General features: G+C 31.3%; 1 protein-coding gene across 2 annotated transcripts in view; it reads left to right on the forward strand.

Moving 5' to 3' along the window:
* The window catches only part of LOC145286136 (uncharacterized), a 539,596-nt gene that overhangs the window by 327,737 nt on the left and 189,511 nt on the right, over positions 1–22,348 (forward strand). For both annotated transcript variants that reach the window (XM_080134856.1, XM_080134858.1), the window contains one exon: positions 14,551–14,581. In XM_080134856.1, the coding sequence (XP_079990982.1) occupies positions 14,551–14,581 (31 nt within the window). The remainder of the gene's footprint in view (positions 1–14,550; positions 14,582–22,348) is intronic.

The following is a 22,348-nucleotide window of genomic DNA, read 5'->3' on the forward strand; positions in this document are numbered from 1 at the left end:
ATTCCAATTTTATTAGTCTGATTATTGAAAAATAATACCTCTAAACAAATGTTAAAAAATAGGTAAATAGACAGTGAGAAATGTAAATTTAAATATGTAATTAGTTTAAAAAAAAAAAAAAACACTTGAAGCTGTTTTAAGCACACCTTGGTAAAAGGTACATAGAAAAGTGTTAAAATCTTAAAAGAAAGACAAACAACAAAATAAGTTGTAAAACACATTGGTCTTACTAAAATATAGTTTAAACATTTGATTTGCGGAAAGTTAAAAGAAATCAATGTTTTTTTGAAGCTAGCATAGGCTGTATTATGTTTTTATACAATTTGAAATATGTTCTTTTCAAAGCAAAAATCGGTGAAAGCTTATTGCCTTACCTTTATAAAAAGTCAAAAATGAATGTGAAATCCCTAACTTGATTTTCTAAAATGTAGTCTATTAGAAAAGCTACCAGAGATGAACATATATTTTGAAAGTCTATTTCTAGAACAACAGTAATATAGTATGGAATTTTATGTAATCATAATAATTTACTAATACTTTAAAATTTCAATAATGCACTATAGTATTGTTTCTGTAATTTGTTGTTGACAGCCATGTTGATGTAATTTCGCTTCAGAAAAATAGTTTGAGCAGGATAAAATATGAGCAAAGAAATTATAGCAAATCATATCTTTTCTTAACATGTATATCAATACTAAAGAAAAGGGTTTATTCAGAATGAAAGATCGCTATTTTAGAATGAAAGCCATTTCAGTCTAACATGTAAAATCCAACTTACCTTTATATGCAAGATTGATTATTTGATTTATTTAAATCAGAAATGCAATAGCATAAAATAAAACAAAATTTAAAAAATATTAGTAAAAAAATAAAATTAAATCCCTCAAGATGCATTTTGATTTCTTCATAAACAAGTCGGTTATTTTAATACTTAGTTAATAGTTGAAAAAAAAAAAAAAAGAATTGCTTTGTGACCAATTCAAAATTTGAAAGGAACTTAAAAGCATTTAAACTATTGAATAGAAAATCATTCCTGGCTTCAAAATTCTTAGCAAATATTCATTAAAATTGAATGTTTTTTAGGTTCTTTACATCCAATAATTTTAGAAATTAAAACATAAAGTTAACAAAATTAGTTATAGTTTTATAACAATTTGGTTCAATTAATATTACTCAGAAATATTGTAAAAATGAAATTTAGCTTTCAAAATCTTCTTTTTTTTTTTTTTTAATTTGGTGAGAAAAAAAACCCCTCAGCATACTTAAAAAGGAAATGAACCAAAAATGAATGTAAAATGTTAAAGATTAAACTAGTGGGACCTGTATGTCAGTATTTTCTGAGGAAAATATGGTACAAAGAACAATTTAGGGACAGACCACCCCTAATATTTAAAAATAAGTATTTACTCTGTTTGAAATCAACTAAAATCAACTTCTTTCGTTGGTTGGGTTTAGGTTTTCTACACTTCAGTTTTAAAATAGTAGGTAAGCCTCCTCCCTATAGTTCAAAATAAGTATTTACTCATTGTCGAGAAATTGTAAAAATAATTAAAAAAACTGACTTTGAGCAAATATGGTAGAATTTAATTTTCTTTACTAATCTGTATATTTTTAATATGCTTAAAATGTTGAAGACTTTTTATTCAATAGGAAAAAAAAAAAAAAAAAAAACAAGTGGCTGATTTTCACTTAACTTTGGAGGGGGCATAACTTCTGAAATGTAAAAAATTACTTATCCTATTACTAACACGAAGTTCATGTTGCAAATCCTCTCTGAATTTAGTGTTAATGGTAATTATATTTTGTTTACAATTGCAATGAGAATTTTATTTTTTATCAATAATAAATCGAATTTTTTATAATCGATAGTTTTTTTGTTTGCAAATGTATTCGTTCGTAATCCATGTAATTATTTTTTTTATACTTTAAAAAATTTACTGTATTAAAAAAAAAAAGTCTGATAGATTTTAATGAATAGAATTTGAATAAACGAATTTAAACATCTATTGTAAATAATGAAATTAAAAATATCCCAGTTTAAAATCTGAAATTTTTTTTGTTTGTAATTTTTTTAGTGCATATGTTTTCATACTACCAAAATTAGAATAATTTTCTTAATTTTTTTTGTAATCTATGGCTTATATTTAAAAATAGAATTTTTTTTTTTGAAGTGAACTTTTTGTTAAAAGTAAGAATATATTTGTAAATTGGTACCCCAGTATAAAAGCCAAAATGATTTTGGATTTTTTAAACTTCTTTTAAGTTGATATTTCTTGATGTATAATCATTTTGCAAAAATGGAATCTGTTTTTATTTCTGGGTAATATTTTTTTTTTTTTTACGTTTATAGCAAATATATTTACATTCAAGTAATCGCCTTCAGAATTAAAATCTTTGTAGGTTTTTGTTCTGGGTAAATTGCATTGTATTTAAAGAAAAGAAGTTTTTACAAGTGACCCAATGTAAAATATGAAATGTACTTTTTTTAGATAACTTTTTAGTAGAAATGTTTCCGTATTCTCTTTACATGTAATCGGTCCCAAAAAAGTAAAATCTTTTTTGTTTGTTTGTTTAAACTATGCTCTATTTATTTTCCTGTTTACGCAATCACCACAAAAATGTCTAATTTTTGTGTGTGTGTGGGGGGGTCTTATGTTAAAAACAATTATAACAGTGACCTATTTGTGTTAATGAAGGCGATCTTTTATTGGCAAGTAATAAGTCTTATTGTTAATACTTGGTATTGAGTGTTAGATTAAGGAATTCTTGTGGATCGGTTGAGAGAATGTACATTTCAATTTTAGTAACCATATTTGCAGCACATGGAAAAATTAACCTTGTGTGTAACTCTAAAATTGCATCTTTCTGGAGTAAGTGAAAAGATATTTGAAAAGGGAGAACAGAATAAGTAGGCCAAATAATGGCCAAATCAGATTTCCTTAATCTGAAATTGACAGTGAGTTACTCAAATTTCCCTTGTGTAAAGAAAGAACTCAAACAGTGAGATTAAGACATGATTCGGATAAATGCTTGAAAGAAAATTGCTCTCAATTTCAATACAATAGGTAACCATTTTCTCTTCGGAAGTGTTTTTTGTAAGAGTAGGATTTCCTGGATAAAATGATATATTGAAAGAGATTAATGTAGTTTGCTTGAAGCATTGTCTAATGTGTATATAAAAGAAATTTAGGGTTATAGGAGGCAGAACAATGGGAGGGATTTAACGGATAGACACAAACTGAAGCAACTTTAGATGTGATGGTGGAACAAACAAGCTATGCAGTTTCACCTTTTATTAATTTAATACATGCTTGTATATACATACGATTATATATATATATATATATATTCCCTTTGTCATGCGTGTTTGATTTTCAAACGTACATGTAAAACATTAAAAGTGTGTGTGTGTGTGTCTTTAATCAATAAAGGTGAAACTGCATAGCTTGTTTGTTCCACCATTACATCTTAAGTTTCCTCAGTTTGTGTCTATCCGTTAGATCCCTTCATTGTTCTGCCTCCTATAAACTTATGTTTCTTTTGTATACGGGTCATTTTTTTTTTTTAACTTGTGAAATCACTACTATATATTGATATAGTAGTGATTTCACAAGTTTAAAAAAAATGACCTGATGCCGTCAGCTAGAATCGAAACCAAACATTTGCCTCTACGGCAGTATTCGCTACCATATGGCCTAAGGACAAATGGCTCTGAAAAGTTTAAAAATTAATATAGTTTAATATATAAATGTATATTTACACATGGGTAGAGGAACATTTTATGTCGATTCATGCCTGCCACATTCCAATTTTTGTAATTTTGACCCCTTAGCAGCTTTTTTAACCGGCTAAAAACTATATCAAATTTGTTCCATTTCAAGTCTGTAGACAAAGAATTGACAGAATAGTTTGGTAGAGACTGTTCCACACACACAAAGGTCATTTATATATAATATATATATACACACACACACACTTATTACATAAGATATTTGACAATCTAAGACTTGTTAAATGAAATAGTGGAAATAGTAAATTTAACCGTAACAATCATATCTTGAATATAGGAATGAATATAACCATCATAACACATTTCGTTTGCTAAATCATTCAACCACTACTGTGGTTGAATATATGCTTTAGACCGAAATTGAATGAATCAAGACACATTCAAACCCCCAACACTAATTCCGTTCGCAACCAAATTTCAAACAGGTTATATAGTTGGATAGAACACCTCATTAGCTACATTTTGAAAAAATTTTTCAAAAATTGGTTCAGTAGAAAAAAAGTTACAACAAAATATGTGGGTTCAAAAACAGGAGAGTAAGTACATACATAAGTGACTAACGCTTTTTTTTTATTTTGCATAACTTTTTTTTGTATATAAATATTTTTTACTGCGATTTTGCCAATATGACATGTTAGCGTAACAGTTAGAGTACCGGGGGTTGGTGGAAAGATTTTAGGTTCAATCCTATGTATCTTTTTTTTTTTATAATTAAAAAACCGAACTTTTTTTTAATAACTAATTTTTTTTTAACTCTCCTTATGAAATAGGTATGCGGTTTTCTTTTCCTAGATGGTTTAGATTTTCAATGCAGCACAGTACGGTTTGGGATCTTACCGTACTATTCTCCAATGCTTTAATAGTTGCCTGACTATCTGAAAGGATAGCTATTTCCTGTTGCTGAACCTCTTCCATGATCAGAACCTCAGATTCAAAAGCCTTAAACATGCGCTATCTCTCCTTCTTCGGTTTTTGTTGTGATGTTTACCGAATGTTAGAGCTGACTTGTCAGACTTAGGTCTGAGATCCTGCTCTTCGGTGAAGGTGGGGGTGGTGTTTGGTACCACATCCAATGGTGTCAGCTAATGACTGGTGTTTGGTGTTGTATCCGATGATACCTGTATGGTGAAGACTTCTGCCTGGAAGACAGTCCTCAGTTTACCAAGATAATAAGATTTTTGACAGGTGAGATGGTTTGAGTATTCTATATAAACACTCGCACCAATCCTATCATTCATTTTCGATCCATCAGTATAGCATTTGATTACGTTGCTTTCCAGCTCTTTTTCGTAATCTCTTGCGCCTGTTCTGTCATAAATCATACATGTGAAATGCTTTTTAAATGATCTGGTTTTAGTCATAAGGTCACCCGGCACATGCAAGAGCGGTAGTTCCTTCCTAGCCTCATTACACAAATCCACGTGACTCTTTGTTTTTCCAGTAGTCCCAACAGATCTTGACCACCACAGACCCATGAGATCTATTCTATAGGATCCCCGTATCGCTTCTACCTTCAGGAATTCTTTAATCGGAGGGATATTCAACAGCATCTCCAATGCTCCAGTAGGTGTGCTCGGATATGCTGAAGAAGTCATTAAACAAGCAAGTCTTTTTACCTTCTGGAGTTTCTTCCTCAAGTACAGTTTCTCTGTCCCGCGGATTCAGGAAACACATGCATACGACAAAATGGGACATACCATAGCAATGTATATCCACCTCATTACATGCGGGTTAACTGCCCAGGTTTTCCCCATAATTTGTTTGCATTGCATAAGGGCTGCAGTCGCCTTGGAGGAAATCTTTTCTATGTAGCTTTTCCTGGTTAGCTTACTGTCCAGGATTACCCCTAACAGCCTTGCCTCCTGCGAAAGTTTCAATTTCTGTCCACTCAGAAAAAGGTCACCAAGTTGGCAATTCCTTTTATATGTAAACAAGACCATTTCTGTTTTACGGCTACTGAATTCTAATTCATTTCGATTAGACCATTTATTAAGAATATTTAATGCCATTTTGGCAATGCGTCTGACCAATGATGCTTTTGAACCTGCGACCAGCACTGCGATGTCATCAGCATCAGCCTGGGCATAAATATTCCTATTTTTAAACTCCTTTAAAAGAGGATTCAGCATACAGTTCCATAGTAAAGGTGATAAAATCCCACTTTGGGGGTTTCATTTAACTACTTCCCTTTTAACAGTTGCCCTCAGTAGTTCTACTTGAACTGTTCTGTGCCTCACCATATACTCAATCCATGGGATGAGTACTGGTGGCACATTGAGTTATCGTAGCGACTTGAACATACTACTGAAGGGTATGTTGTCAAAAGCTCCAACTGAAGGGTATGTTGTCAAAAGCTCCAACGATATCTAAAAAGACACCGAGTGCCATCTTCTTTTTTGTTAGTTTATGCTCTATACAGATCACAAATTCATGAACCGCAGTCTCGGTAGAGACCCTGGCTCGGAATTACTGTGATTGAATGATAAATATTGCATAAATGTGTGTTTGAGAGCTAATTTTTTTTGACAATCATTAATAAATATTATAAATTTATATATTAATACAATAGCAATGCCTGGAAAAATCATGGATTATATGGAAAAATGCGCGCATGAAAAGTAATATTCTTAAGATTTTATTAAACCTGGAAAAGTAAAGGACAAGAAATTCAACCTGGAAAAGTAAAGAACAAGATATTCTAGTAAAGTAAAAAATAAGAATTTTTTGGACTTAAAATATTGCAGCTAAAAATAAAATTTGAATATTGATAAATATTTTATTTATTATTTGCATATGTTGTTGTTTATTGTTGAGTTAGAAAGGGTGTCAGTCGCTGGATTGAACTTATTTCCCCCCTATTATTTGCATATATTTATGTAGTGAAAATTGTTTGAATAAAATTAATTCATTAGTTAGTTAGTTAGTAGATGGAATTAATAATTTTATAATTTACATAAAAATTAATAATTTTATTATATCATAATTAGGATCATTTAATTCATATATTTTTTTTTGTAATGTTAAGTCTTTCAGATCAAAATTAAAAACCTTTAATAATATTAAAAAATATAAAGTTATCTAATTAAAAAAAAATCATTATGTACATCATAACATTTGTCACATCTAGTTACACTGAATATATATATATATATATATATATATATATATATATATAAAGACGTGAATCCTTTGCTTTTTTGGAATTCAGAAAAAGAGGATTTCCGTTTAAATCTGTTTTTGATTGTTGAGAAAGAAAATTAGCCTTTTCTTATTAAGAAAAGGCTAATTTTCTTTCTCTGTTTTTTTTTTTCTTACTCTCTTTCTCTTTTTTCCGTTTTCTCTCTTTTGCTCTTTCGATCTTGATCTTGGCTTGTTTTACTTTATTTCCTCTTTCTTCCAAAATATTAATTTTGCCTTACTTCAAACGATTTTTTTTTAATTTAACAATCAAATATTTTTAATAACTTTTATTACACATAAAAAAAAACAACAAAAGACAAACTCATTTTAAAACATAATTCACTCAACATTCTTTTTACTCAAAATGCTAAATTTAACAGAATTTAATGAAGTTAAAACATATCAGTGGATTCTTTGAATATAAAAAGAAAAGTCATTGCAATTTAACACTTTTTGCTAACCCTAGTCCCTTCCCACAAAAAAGATTGTGTGACCCCCCCCCCCGAAAAACTTGAAAATAAGAAATAAAAAATGAAAAAAAAAAAACCCAACTAATTTAAAATTTAGTGGAGGATCAGTTTCACATATGAATTAAACAAGAAATGACCCCTCATTTCCGAGCCATTCTAGTGTTTTAGGCTAGTTAACGTAACTTTTTTTTTTCTATGGGAAATAAACTCTATTTTTTTATTTTTTATTTTTTTTGCGAAGGGCGAGGGGCTACATTTTTAGACCAGTGTGGTTTTATGAGGTTTTTGTTTGGGAGTGCTTGCCATCCGGATTTAGGATCTGTTATAGGGCAAGGGAGTTTTTTTGGTGGGGGCTTACTGCTCCGACTTTGGGTTAGTGGTAAAGATAAATAATTTTTTTCTTTTTTACTAATTGTTCAGCATTAACTGCCCCTAAAAATAGAATTTATCTCCCATAGCAAAAGTTTTTGGTTAACAGCCTTAAAAAGCTAGAATGGTATGGAAATAGGAGTTCATTCTATGTTAAATTTTATGCACTTGCAAGGAGGGACAGTTTGGAAATTGGAGAGGGGAACCGTTGTCCCTTACTTTGAGAAATTCATCTTGATTTTACAATTATTTGCTATTAGGTATCTGAGAATAATACTTGTCTCTGGTTGGGTTAATTAATTCTCCAAACATAGGTTTTATACCACATTCATTATCCTCTTACAAAGGTTGATATCAAGATTTAATTATATTAAACTTGGTGTCTAGAATCCTTATTACTGCTGTGATCAAAATCCATTACATGATGTTGATTTTAGAAAATGTTTAAAATTTAAGTCTAAATATATAAACATATACACATACTCGACTTTATAAAGATATATAAAATGAAATATATTGCCCCAGTTGGTTGTTTGTCATCGATTAAACTAGTATGCATTAAATAAAGTGTTGAATACTATAAAAATAGAAGTTATAATAGCACGCGCATATGAGAGAGAAAATAAAAATTTCATTCAAGAATTTTTTTTTATTTTATTTTTTTGCATGTAGATGTTTTACCTGCTCTAAGTAGCATTTCTGAAAATTAACATATGGAAGGGTTCTAATGTCACTTTAAGGTTATGAAGTAGTTGATGATGGCACTTAAAAGAAATTTTAGCTTAAACATTTGGGTAGCAGTTGTTCAGTTCATGGGAAAAGCTTTGTCTTTTTAAATCTAGGATAGATGGTGTCGTTATAGCATACAAAATAAAGCACTATTTGTATTTGCTCTCTATTTCTCTTATTTGTAAATAAATAGAAAAAGAAAAAAAAGAACATCTCCAAAAAGTAAAGAATTCCCAGTGGAAATAAAGTCGTCTTAGTTCTGACAAAAAAAAAAAGGCAGTTAAGAATTAGACACAGACTCTGTTGTTCTTATTACAACTTTATATAGTTCTACCGCTGCTACAAGGACAACTTCTACTACAGCTAAACTCTTTTCTTTCTTTCTCTCTCTCTCTCTCTCTTTTCTCTCTCTCTCTTTTCTTTCTCTCTCTCTCTCTTTTCTTTCTCTCTCTCTCTCTCTCTTTTCTTTCTCTCTCTCTCTTTTCTTTCTCTCTCTCTCTTTTCTTTCTCTCTCTCTCTCTTTTCTTTCTCTCTCTCTCTTTTCTTTCTCTCTCTCTCTCTTTTCTTTCTCTCTCTCTCTTTTCTTTCTCTCTCTCTCTCTTTTCTTTCTCTCTCTCTTTTCTTTCTCTCTCTCTTTTCTTTCTCTCTCTCTTTTCTTTCTCTCTCTCTCTTTTCTTTCTCTCTCTCTCTCTTTTCTTTCTCTCTCTCTCTCTTTTCTTTCTCTCTCTCTCTTTTCTTTCTCTCTCTCTCTCTTTTCTTTCTCTCTCTCTCTTTTCTTTCTCTCACTCTCTTTTCTTTCTCTCACTCTCTTTTCTTTCTCTCACTCTCTTTTCTTTCTCTCACTCTCTTTTCTTTCTCTCTCTCTCTCTCTTTTATTCTCTCTTTTATTCTCTCTCTCTTTTATTCTCTCTCTCTTTTATTCTCTCTCTCTTTTATTCTCTCTCTCTTTTATTCTCTCTCTCTTTTATTCTCTCTCTCTTTTATTCTCTCTCTCTCTTTTATTCTCTCTCTCTCTTTTATTCTCTCTCTCTCGTTTATTCTCTCTCTCTCGTTTATTCTCTCTCTCTCGTTTATTCTCTCTCTCTCGTTTATTCTCTCTCTCTCGTTTATTCTCTCTCTCTCGTTTATTCTCTCTCTCTCTCTCGTTTATTCTCTCTCTCTCGTTTATTCTCTCTCTCTCGTTTATTCTCTCTCTCTCGTTTATTCTCTCTCTCTCGTTTATTCTCTCTCTCTCTCTCTCGTTTATTCTCTCTCTCGTTTATTCTCTCTCTCTCTCGTTTATTCTCTCTCTCTCTCTCTCGTTTATTCTCTCTCTCTCTCTCTCGTTTATTATCTCTCTCTCTCTCTCGTTTATTATCTCTCTCTCTCGTTTATTATCTCTCTCTCTCGTTTATTATCTCTCTCTCTCTCGTTTATTCTCTCTCTCTCTCGTTTATTCTCTCTCTCTCTCGTTTATTCTCTCTCTCTCTCTCTCGTTTATTCTCTCTCTCTCTCTCTCGTTTATTCTCTCTCTCTCTCTCGTTTATTCTCTCTCTCTCGTTTATTCTCTCTCTCTCGTTTATTCTCTCTCTCTCTCTCGTTTATTCTCTCTCTCTCTCGTTCATTCTCTCTCTCTCTCTCGTTTATTCTCTCTCTCACTCGTTTATTCTCTCTCTCTCTCGTGTATTCTCTCTCTCTCTCTCTCGTTTATTCTCTCTCTCTCTCTCTCGTTTATCCTCTCTCTCTCGTTTATTCTCTCTCTCTCGTTTATTCTCTCTCTCTCGTTTATTCTCTCTCTCTCTCGTTTATTCTCTCTCTCTCTCTCTCGTTTATTCTCTCTCTCTCGTTTATTCTCTCTCTCTCTCTCGTTTATTCTCTCTCTCTCTCTCGTTTATTCTCTCTCTCTCTCGTTTATTCTCTCTCTCTCTCTCGTTTATTCTCTCTCTCTCTCGTTTATTCTCTCTCTCTCTCGTTTATTCTCTCTCTCTCTCTCGTTTATTCTCTCTCTCTCTCTCGTTTATTCTCTCTCTCTCTCGTTTATTCTCTCTCTCTCTCGTTTATTCTCTCTCTCTCTCTCGTTTATTCTCTCTCTCTCTCGTTTATTCTCTCTCTCTCTCGTTTATTCTCTCTCTCTCTCGTTTATTCTCTCTCTCTCTCGTTTATTCTCTCTCTCTCTCGTTTATTCTCTCTCTCTCTCTCGTTTATTCTCTCTCTCTCTCTCGTTTATTCTCTCTCTCTCTCTCGTTTATTCTCTCTCTCTCTCTCGTTTATTCTCTCTCTCTCTCGTTTATTCTCTCTCTCTCTCGTTTATTCTCTCTCTCTCTCGTTTATTCTCTCTCTCTCTCTCGTTTATCCTCTCTCTCGCTCTTTTATTCTCTCTCTCTCTTTTATTCTCTCTCTCTCTTTTATTCTCTCTCTCTCTTTTATTCTCTCTCTCTCTTTTATTCTCTCTCTCTCTTTTATTCTCTCTCTCTCTCTTTTATTCTCTCTCTCTTTTATTCTCTCTCTCTTTTATTCTCTCTCTCTCTTTTATTCTCTCTCTCTCTCTGGTTTATTCTCTCTCTCTCTCTCGTTTATTCTCTCTCTCTCTCTCGTTTATTCTCTCTCTCTCTCTCGTTTATTCTCTCTCTCTCTCTCTCGTTTATTCTCTCTCTCTCTCTCGTTTATTCTCTCTCTCTCTCGTTTATTCTCTCTCTCTCTCTCGTTTATTCTCTCTCTCTCTCTCGTTTATTCTCTCTCTCTCTCTCTCTCGTTTATTCTCTCTCTCTCTCTCTCTCTCTCTCGTTTATTCTCTCTCTCTCTCTCTCGTTTATTCTTTCTCTCTCGTTTATTCTCTCTCTCTCTCTCGTTTATTCTCTCTCTCGTTTATTCTCTCTCTCTCTCGTTTATTCTCTCTCTCTCGTTTATTCTCTCTCTCTCGTTTATTCTCTCTCTCTCGTTTATTCTCTCTCTCTCGTTTATTCTCTCTCTCTCTCTCTCGTTTATTCTCTCTCTCTCTCTCGTTTATTCTCTCTCTCTCGTTTATTCTCTCTCTCTCGTTTATTCTCTCTCTCTCGTTTATTCTCCCTCTCTCTCTCTCTCTCTCGTTTATTCTCTCTCTCTCTCGTTTATTCTCTCTCTCTCGTTTATTCTCTCTCTCTCGTTTATTCTCTCTCTCTCTCGTTTATTCTCTCTCTCTCTCGTTTATTCTCTCTCTTTCTCTCGTTTATTCTCTCTCTCTCTCTCTCTCGTTTATTCTCTCTCTCTCGTTTATTCTCTCTCTCTCGTTTATTCTCTCTCTCTCGTTTATTCTCTCTCTCTCTCGTTTATTCTCTCTCTCTCTCGTTTATTCTCTCTCTCTCTCTCGTTTATTCTCTCTCTCTCTCTCGTTTATTCTCTCTCTCTCTCTCTCGTTTATTCTCTCTCTCTCTCTCTCGTTTATTCTCTCTCTCTCTCTCTCTCTCGTTTATTCTCTCTCTCTCTCTCTCGTTTATTCTCTCTCTCTCTCTCGTTTATTCTCTCTCTCTCTCTCTCGTTTATTCTCTCTCTCTCTCTCTCGTTTATTCTCTCTCTCTCTCGTTTATTCTCTCTCTCTCTCTCTCGTTTATTCTCTCTCTCTCTCTCTCGTTTATTCTCTCTCTCTCTCTCTCGTTTATTCTCTCTCTCTCTCTCTCGTTTATTCTCTCTCTCTCTCGTTTATTCTCTCTCTCTCTCGTTTATTCTCTCTCTCTCTCGTTTATTTTCTCTCTCTCTCGTTTATTCTCTCTCTCTCTCTCTCGTTTATTCTCTCTCTCTCGTTTATTCTCTCTCTCTCTCGTTTATTCTCTCTCTCTCTCGTTTATTCTCTCTCTCTGTCTCTCTCTCTCTTGCTCTGTCTCTCTCTCTTGCTCTGTCTCTCTCTCTCTTGCTCTGTCTCTCTCTCTCTTGCTCTGTCTCTCTCTCTCTCTTGCTCTGTCTCTCTCTCTCTCTTGCTCTGTCTCTCTCTCTCTTGCTCTGTCTCTCTCTCTCTCTTGCTCTGTCTCTCTCTCTCTTGCTCTCTATCTCGATCTTGCTCTCACTCTATCTCGATCTTGCTCTCACTCTCTCTCGATCTTGCTCTCACTCTCTCTCGATCTTGCTCTCACTCTCTCTCGATCTTGCTCTCACTCTCTCTCGATCTTGCTCTCACTCTCTCTCGATCTTGCTCTCTCTCTCTCGATCTTGCTCTCTCTCTCTCTCGATCTTGCTCTCTCTCTCTCTCTCGATCTTGCTCTCTCTCTCTCTCTCTCGATCTTGCTCTCTCTCTCTCTCTCTCTCGATCTTGCTCTCTCTCTCTCTCTCTCTCGATCTTGCTCTCTCTCTCTCTCTCGATCTTGCTCTCTCTCTCTCTCTCGATCTTGCTCTATCTCTCTCTATCTCTCTTGCTCTATCTCTCTCTCTCTCTCTTGCTCTATCTCTCTCTCTCTCTCTTGCTCTATCTCTCTCTCTCTCTCTTGCTCTATCTCTCTCTCTCTCTCTTGCTCTATCTCTCTCTCTCTCTTGCTCTATCTCTCTCTCTCTCTTGCTCTATCTCTCTCTCTCTCTTGCTCTATCTCTCTCTCTCTCTTGCTCTATCTCTCTCTCTCTCTCTCTCTTGCTCTATCTCTCTCTCTCTCTTGCTCTATCTCTGTCTCTTGCTCTATCTCTCTCTCTTGCTCTTGCTCTATCTCTCTCTCTTGCTCTTGCTCTATCTCTCTCTCTTGCTCTTGCTCTATCTCTCTCTCTTGCTCTATCTCTCTATCTCTATCTCTTGCTCTATCTCTCTATCTCTATCTCTTGCTCTATCTCTCTATCTCTATCTCTTGCTCTATCTCTCTATCTCTCTATCTCTTGCTCTATCTCTCTATCTCTTGCTCTATCTCTCTATCTCTTGCTCTATCTCTCTCTCTCTCTATCTCTATCTCTCTCTCTTGCTCTATCTCTCTCTCTCTCTTGCTCTATCTCTCTCTCTCTTGCTCTATCTCTCTCTCTTGCTCTATCTCTCTCTTGCTCTATCTCTCTCTTATTCTCTCTCTCTCTTATTCTCTCTCTCTCTTATTCTCTCTCTCTCTTATTCTCTCTCTCTCTTATTCTCTCTCTCTCTCTCTCTTATTCTCTCTCTCTCTTATTCTCTCTCTCTCTCTTATTCTCTCTCTCTCTCTCATTCTATCTCTCTCTCATATTCTCTCTCTCATTCTATCTCTCTCTCTCTCTCTCTCTTTTTTCTCCTTTTCTCTTTTTCTTTTTTCTCTTTCTCTCTTTCCCCCTGTTTTTCTCTCTTTCCCTCTTCCTATCTGTTCTTTCTTTCTCTCTTTTTCTTTTTCCTTTCCCTTCCTCCCTTTCCTTCCCCCCCCCCCTCCGTTTCTCCTTTCCCCTTTCTCTTATCTCTCTTTCCCTCTATTTGTCTTTTTTACTATTTCCTTAGTAGAAATGCTAAAATGTAGCTGCAAGTTGTAGTAGCAGTAAGATGACAAACTGCTGGAGCCCACTAAGGGGTTTGTCTCATTGATCAGTTTCTCCAAAGCAGGTTTATGTATCAACAGAAGAAGAAGCAGCAGCAGTCACTATATCTTCGCTGCCCTGCTTGTCTCTTAGTTTCGGCCTGGTCTGTGTCTATACAATCATATGCTACTTATCTTGCTTATGTCGTAGAGAAGGGTGGGTTGTGGTCTTATTGACTAGTAGTCACTTTTATATGGACATGTTTTCCAATAACAAGGAGTTACACTGAAATAAACATGAACAGTTTCCACAAAGTTGTCATTCAAGCTATAAAGCAAAATAAAGGGTAGGTAATTGTTATCTTTATTATTAATAAAGGTAGACCTTTATGAACCCTTTTCAAGCAAATATATTATTAATATAACTTAAACGCTATTTAAAGAGAAATTTGATATTTAAAAAAATATATATAATTAAAAAAATTTTTTTTTACTTATGTCATTTTTTTTTTTTATTTCACAGGTTGCCATTTGTCATTAATCACAAATTTTACTATTTTTATCCATGTTTTGCCAAGTGAATTTGCATTTACCCATGCTTTATTGATTCTTTCAGCTGTGAAGATTTATCGGAACAAGAAACTGAGGTAAGAACATGAAAACATATTTTTCCTTTGATCTTCGTTTCCTTTGTACCCACTTTTTATTGATCTGATTTTAGTCGTCATATTTTTATATTACCTGTATATTTTTTTTATTACCTGACGTATAGTTTTTTGCTCAAATAATTATTAATTCAATTTATATTATTTGGATTATTCAGACTACTGTTCTCATCTTTAATGTTATTGGAATGTTTCGGCCGATGTAACCTCCAACTTCCTTTAGGTGTGTCTTGTCAAACTTTATAAAGGGTTCGATTCAAAATTCCATATAGATTCCCAAGTTTGACAATGATTCCAAAGTTAGACAACGACACCTGAAGAAGAGTGGAAATTACATCGGCCAAAATGTTGAGAACAGTAGTCTGAATAAATCTAATACAAATTCCCAATCCTCATCTCAAAAATTTCAAAACATAAGTCAATTTAGATATATTTTCCATAAATATTTATTTTGATGTGTAAGATATAATTTATATACAAATTATTAAAATCGTTAAAATTTGCAAAAAATGACAAAATTACTTTGAATATTTTTCTTAAAATTAAATTCTGAAAAAATAAATTTGTGAAAAAGGTTTATTTTGGAACAAAAATTAATTTAAGTTAATAGCAACAAATAACAATCCCTCAATTTTATAAAAAGCAAAGCCAATCTTAAGTGTCTTGCAATCTTATACTCCAGGTTTTTCCTCTTTTATCAATTGCTTCTCAAGACAACATTCTTATATCAAGCATAAAAAAGTAAGCACATTTATTTCCTGTAATCAAACAACATTGGTTGTATATGTTGAAACAATTATGACACTGCAAACAGATTTGAAACTCTGTGAAAACAAACATTTGATTTTAGTTGTTTTCACTTTTAACTGCATTGATTATTCATTCTCATTTAATACTTTCAATAATATAAAGTTTGAACAAGTTTTAAAATTTCGTAATTTTATCTGTTAAAGACGGTTAAATTTATCTGAGTTTTTTTCATCTGAAATGTATTTTAGATATTATGCATTTAAAATTAAACATTTTAATTATTTTATATTGCTTCTTATATTAGATAAACTTTTCATATAAATTCAACATGTGTACATGCACATACTCTTCTGTAAAAGTAATCGAGTACTTTCGGTTATCAGCGTCATAAAAAATATGAATGAATAGATTCATTTCGAGATGATAGAATTTCTCCAACTCCCACAAGCAATTTCATGAGTAGAGTCTTGGTTTCAAATCTTGTTAGCTACACTGATGAGTCAGAAAATGAAACAGGTGCCTGTGGATGTGTGTGTGAATATATATATATATATATATATATACGTACACACACAAATTATAAATTTAAAATTTTAGTTATTTAGGTAGTTTTCAGATACTTTTCTTTTTATTTGCAATATATATTTTTTAGTGCAAAATGCATCAAGTTTTTTTTTTTTTTTTTTTTTTTTTTTGACACCTTATGGATCCATTCTTAATCATACTAGATGAGATCCCTTTCATGGTATTTTTAATGCTCAAAAAGTTTGAGTATTTGTTAAACTTATGTATTTGTAAGGTTTATATTTGTTCGTTTTAATCAAACAAGTTGGCTTAATTTTTAAGTTTGAATTTTTTAATTTTCCTAATGTACAGTTTTTTTGTTTTTATGTAGATTTAACTACTTAAGAAAATGATTGATTTGTTAATGGTTTAAGAGAATGTTAAGCTAAATGCTTGGAGAGTGAAATATTAGCACTTTTTAAAAACATATTCTGTATTTGTATAAAACCAAAATAATAAAAATCTCAGTGAATATCTTTATCTTTTTGATAAACTAGAATGTTTCTTTATTAAATAGCTGAGACAATATTCATTGAATAAGATTAATTTTTCAATTGGATCTATTTGACTTTTCAACAAATGCTTCTGTAACACTGGCAGTGTATGCGATTAGCATTTAAAGTGAGATCAGTACATAAAGCGTTGCACTCAAAATATGATGAATGAAGTCATTCTGTTTTTGATAGTGGTTTTCTTGATATCACACTAATGAATTAAATTTGGTTTCTAGTTTACTAAATAAGTTAAAACAGTTTTATTTTATTTTAGGTTCAAATAGGAATTTTGAGAAAAATACACCGCTCATAATTTAATGCTTAATTTTGAATTATTTGCAAATTTGATTCGACTTTAAGGAAAAAGCAAAATTAAAACAAAAGCTTTGAATATTGCTGATGCTTAATTTACTTGAAATATTAAGTTGAACTGTTGACAATTCATTCAGTTTTGGTTAATAGCCAGAAATTGACAGTAAGAAGAAACATTGAATGCTTTGACGATACTTTTCCCCCCTTTTTTTTATATATTATTCTAATTTATGATTAAATGTTCACTTTAAATAAATCTTTTAAGATAATCCCTTTACATTGTCGCTAGCAAAAATTAAAAAAAAAATACTTTTAAACAATTTCTCTTAATTGCATTTTATCCATATTTATTTAAATGCTTCTTGTTTTCATTGATATCACTATCTCTCTCTCTCTCTCTCTCTCTCTCTATATATATATATATATATATATATATATATATATATATATATATATATATATATATTTTATTTTAATTTTGAGTTAGATTGATTTCTGATAAAACAATTATATCATTAACCACTTTCTATAAAAATAACTTTTTTAAAGGCTTAAAGCAAAAAGATTCTAAAACACGACTCAACTAGGTACAATACTAAAGATGATTTAAATTGAACCAATGTTTAGAAAGAGATAACAGTTACGTATATTATTCCTATTAAAGAGACTATATTATTTGTTTGGGTGGACACTCTTGATGATTTCTTTTTATTTGTTGAGCCTTTTTTCTACTATTATCTTAATACATACATTTCAATATAAGAATAATACTTAAATATTTTATCTTAGTAATCATTTACCATTATATTATGTATAAATTCAGTCAAGATACTATAATGAAAAAAGAACCAAACCTTTTTAAAATGCTAAATAAAAAAGTTTATTTTTATGTACTTATTTGAAATTTGGAACTGTGCAAATCTTATTTGAGATATAATTAAAATAAAATACAAACTCCAAAATATTATCAGCACATTAAACAAATTGGAATAAAATAGTTTTAAAAGAAAAAGTTTTTTTTGTTTAGTAATGTTCAACATTTTATTAAAATCCAATTTTTAGTTACTGTTTACCATGTTTAATGTAGATATCTGCTGTATATAAATATTTCAGATATATCCAGTAAATATGGTAGAAAAGTAACCATAATAAGATTTTAATAAAAATGTTTGATACATCGTTTAGGAAATACTTGTAAGGATAAAAAGATGGGGGAAAAAAACTCTCATTCTACCTAAAAGCATTTGTTTGCTAATGAGACCAGAGTTCAATCCTTATTCGTGTCATGCCAAAAACTTTTTTAAAAAATGGTAATTTATGCTCTTTTAGTAAACACTTAAAATTATAGGATGAGTATCAAGGGTAAGTAATCATGAGAAAGGAATGGCACACACACCGTAGTCTTTGAAATCTCCTTCAACTATGATTGATCTCTATTTTTTCCTTTTTTCTTATTTATAAGTATGAAGATTTCTTGCATAATAGCCAACAAAATACCTGTATATTATTAGTAACCAATGTTTTATTTTATGAATTTATTGAAACTCTGCAATTACATGTTGCTTAATCTCTTATTGTAATCGATTTAATCTCTGTTTTACATACTAATATGTATTGGAATGCTTTTAGAAATTAACTTGCAAAAAAAAAACTTATCACTGTCCAAGTTTTTATTTATTCCTCTTGCTCTTAAATACATCTGTATCACGTCCTCTGATGTCTCCTTAGTCTTCCTCTGTCAGCGGTTCTACATTTATTAATCCATGCATTCTCATTCATTCTCTAACTAAACTGAATGAAATCTCCTGTTTGGCAATCATTTCCCTAAACCATTCAGATGTAATCTTCCTCTGAAGTCATTAAATCTAATTCTCACAATGCACATCCATCATTTCAGTCTTATATCATTTTCCTCTCGCTAGCCACTGTGTACACTTGCTTGATTGACTCTTTCCTTGGTAATGTCCTGCTGGTTAGTAAAACAGCAGAAATTCCCTGAACGTACTCCATTCACTCCTTACTCTAAAAGTTGTATGGAGAGAGAAGACGTAGTGAAATGAAACTTTCAAGAAGTACAAAATTTGCTTTGTCAAATCTTATAGAATGCATTGCATTCATTTATGCAGTAATACAATTTAGAAGGGTATGAACACACAATTTTCTTATTACTGTAGAAAAGGTAATGACTTTCGTTCAATTAATCATATAATAATATCAGTATTGTTACCTGACATTAAATAACCCAAAAGCAATGAATATACTGTAAAACATTCCAACTAAATCTAAAAGATTTTTGATGTGTAGGCTTTATTTAAGCAATCATTCATTTGATACCAGCAATTTTCACCTATTAGATTGGCAACTAAGTTCTTTCCAGATTTTAAATCTAGATTTTTTTAATATAACTAACAACTATTTAATTAATGATGTATTTTTGATAATCTAAAAAATAAATAAATTGGAATAACTTAAACCAAAATAAATAAAATATAACAAATAAATTTTCAAAACACATATTTAAAAAATGGCAAGAACTTAGTTGGCAACCCAATAAAATTTCAATAAATTCTTTTAGCTTTTTACATAATTGAAACACAAAATTAACTACTGAAATTGATTATAAGATAACTTCATTGTTTCCTTTTTTTTCTTGAAAATTAATATTTCTCATGGAACATTTTTACATAAGTTATATGGCAACTAATGTCATAGTTATTGAATTCTATATTTAGTAATATAGAAAATACTGGGGGACAGATATTTAACATATACGAGGATCGTTTCAAAAGTAAAGTCGTCTATTTTTTTTTTTTCTCAAAAAGTTGAACTTTAAAATGAGATAGGTATCATTAAAATGAGTTGCCTCTTGTACTCCAGAATTTGAATATGAATATGAATTCAGTCATGTTAACAAGGCAGTTTGCAATCCTCTCTGATCCATTCAGGTGGAATCAAAAAATAGGAGACATTACTTTTGGAATGCCCCTAATAACAAATACTGATTTAAGAGAATATAGGTAGTATATACTACTAGTATGCTACTAAAACTCTGGATCTTATCTTGCAATTCCATATCATTATATAACAAAGTTGTATTTTCTTTTTAAATAGAAAAAAGTTTTAGTATGAATATCAATACACAAAAACTCAACTTTATAAAAGTATAGATATATGTTAATGACATCATAAAATCTTTATATTTTCAAAAGTTGCCAAAAGCTACAATTCATCTTTTATGGCATCATTCATTTTTAAAAAAATATTTTCTTGTAAAAACAATTTCGCAGTGTCAAAGTTAAAAAAATTACATATTTAATATATTAGTGAATGAGAAAATGGAATAAAAAAAAAATACATGTAAGATAAAAAATATAAGAGATTATGCAGTTTCATTCAGATGTACAAACATCTTCAGAAAAGTAATTATTTGAAATTTAGAAAGACTGCAAAACAGAGAAATTGAGATAAGATGCTTGTTCATGCATGGTGATTTTGAAAAACACATAGTGTGTGGGGGAAAGAAATAAAGTGTTAAAAGAAAAACTGATAATGATAAAAATGAGCAGTATTAGCCAGTGTCATGTGGATGGTCTTCTGTTCTGCACACATCTCTCATTACTAACCAGATTTAATCTTTCTTGGAAGTCATCAGAACTAAGCCTGTCTTTAAAACTCACACATTACACACCCATTGTCTCATTCTTGTATAACTTCTCTCCATACAATACTTGTTCTCGATTCTCACTCGTCAGGTTTCATCATTTTCATACCTTATCGCACTGTGTGCACATGCCTGATAGACTCTTCCCTTGGTAGGGAGTATATTACATTGTATGAGAGTGATTTTTGTTAAATGTTTGTTTAAAAAAAAATAGCAGAAGCTGATATATTAAACAATTACTGACACAACAAGTCACAGGTGGTCTAGTCTGACATAAAAAATTAGCCTTAGTATTTGAGACAGCTATCACATTCTGCTGTTGTACTTTTGGACATTCTTTCAGTGCTTGTCTTTTTGTTAGTAATAATCTTCCAGTAATTTTAAATTTAATTCTTTTTTTCATTTGTTACTATGACAACAAATAATCGAAGGCCATAATGTACAATGACTAATATGAATATCTATATTTTTCCCCCATTTTCTTTATGCATGTGTACTTCTCTATTTTTCTTTTCTTTAAATATAAAATCACCATTTATAATTTATATGTATTCTTTGGTAAACATAACAAAAATCAATTCAATGCTTGTATAAAAGATTATGGAGAATGTATTTGACTAAATATATCATTTAATGAAAAATATGATCAATTAAGAATGAAAGAACAAAACAAATTTGTTTATCATTATTGCTAAAACTTTTGAAAATACTTTTCTGATAATTTTATATATATTAGATAAACTAAGTCCAAGTTAAACAGTAATTCCTCTCACAAATAGATATTTGATTCTGACTAACTAATGATTTACATAAAATTTCAGTCTGTATTTAAATAAATAATTCCAATCAATTTCATTAATTACATATTTTATCTGACCTTATAATTCAGAAATAGAAACCTACAGATTTACAATTTGTTAGAAATAGTAATTCCATTGCTCTTATGTACCCACTGCTTGCAAGTGCTACTAAGTACTGAATTGCACTTAACTGCCTTTTCACAAACTTAGCAGGGAAACTTTACTCTGGGAAATGTTGAAAGGCTTTCTCAGTGCTTATAATAAAAAGTGGAATGATTAAATTTTAATTTACTTTTAGGCGGCCTAAAAAGAAACAATTAAGAGTCAAAATAGTTATTGTTGGGTATCTGTTTTTGTTTAACTCTTATATCTATACTAATGAGCGGCGTTTGGCCTTGCTTAGTTGTAAAATATGCTTAAGTATATTTTAATTTATGCAGATGATGTATTTATTATTACAGAGCCAATTTTCTATTGAATATTATATATAGTATTGATTTCAAAGGTTAAAAAAAAATGAAGAGTACGGTCAGCTAGAATCGAAACAAAAACATTAGCGGTCCAGCCATGTTTCTTACTGTTTCAGCTATCGATAGATAGATGAGAAAGATTTGAAATTAAACTACTTCAAGCTATGAAGTGAATTTGCGTATGCTCAAAAGTAATAGAAATATGCTGGCAAGTTGAAATGAACATTTTCCATTTTAAGTTGTTGACATATTTCTGTTCACATTATTCATCCATCCAAACAAAGATTTTCCTCGATATAAACCACCCTTCATGTATGATTACTATTTCCTGTTAATTTCAGTGTTATGTGATTAGTAGTTTAAGAGTTTCAGTTAAATATTTTCACATAAACACACATGCATCTACTGTTTTATATATATGTTTGAGAACATTTATTACATTTTTAAGGGTAATAAAAATACAAACAACACATTTGTAAAAAATAAAACGATATTGGTACATAAGCAACACTCGTATTTAATAATTTCATTCAATGAAATCTCCTTCCACTTCACTGATAGCTTCTTCTTTGGCAGGCGTATATAATATGGTCCTCATCAATGTTGCCCATTACTCTGACTATGGATGCTTTCAGAGAATCTTTGGTGTGAGAATGTCTATTAACATCTCTTTCAACAACACCCCATATGTAATAATC

This window comes from Euprymna scolopes, chromosome 10, assembly GCF_053919585.1.
Source record: "Euprymna scolopes isolate OS-2025 chromosome 10, ASM5391958v1, whole genome shotgun sequence".
Taxonomy (NCBI): Eukaryota; Metazoa; Mollusca; class Cephalopoda; order Sepiida; family Sepiolidae; genus Euprymna; species Euprymna scolopes.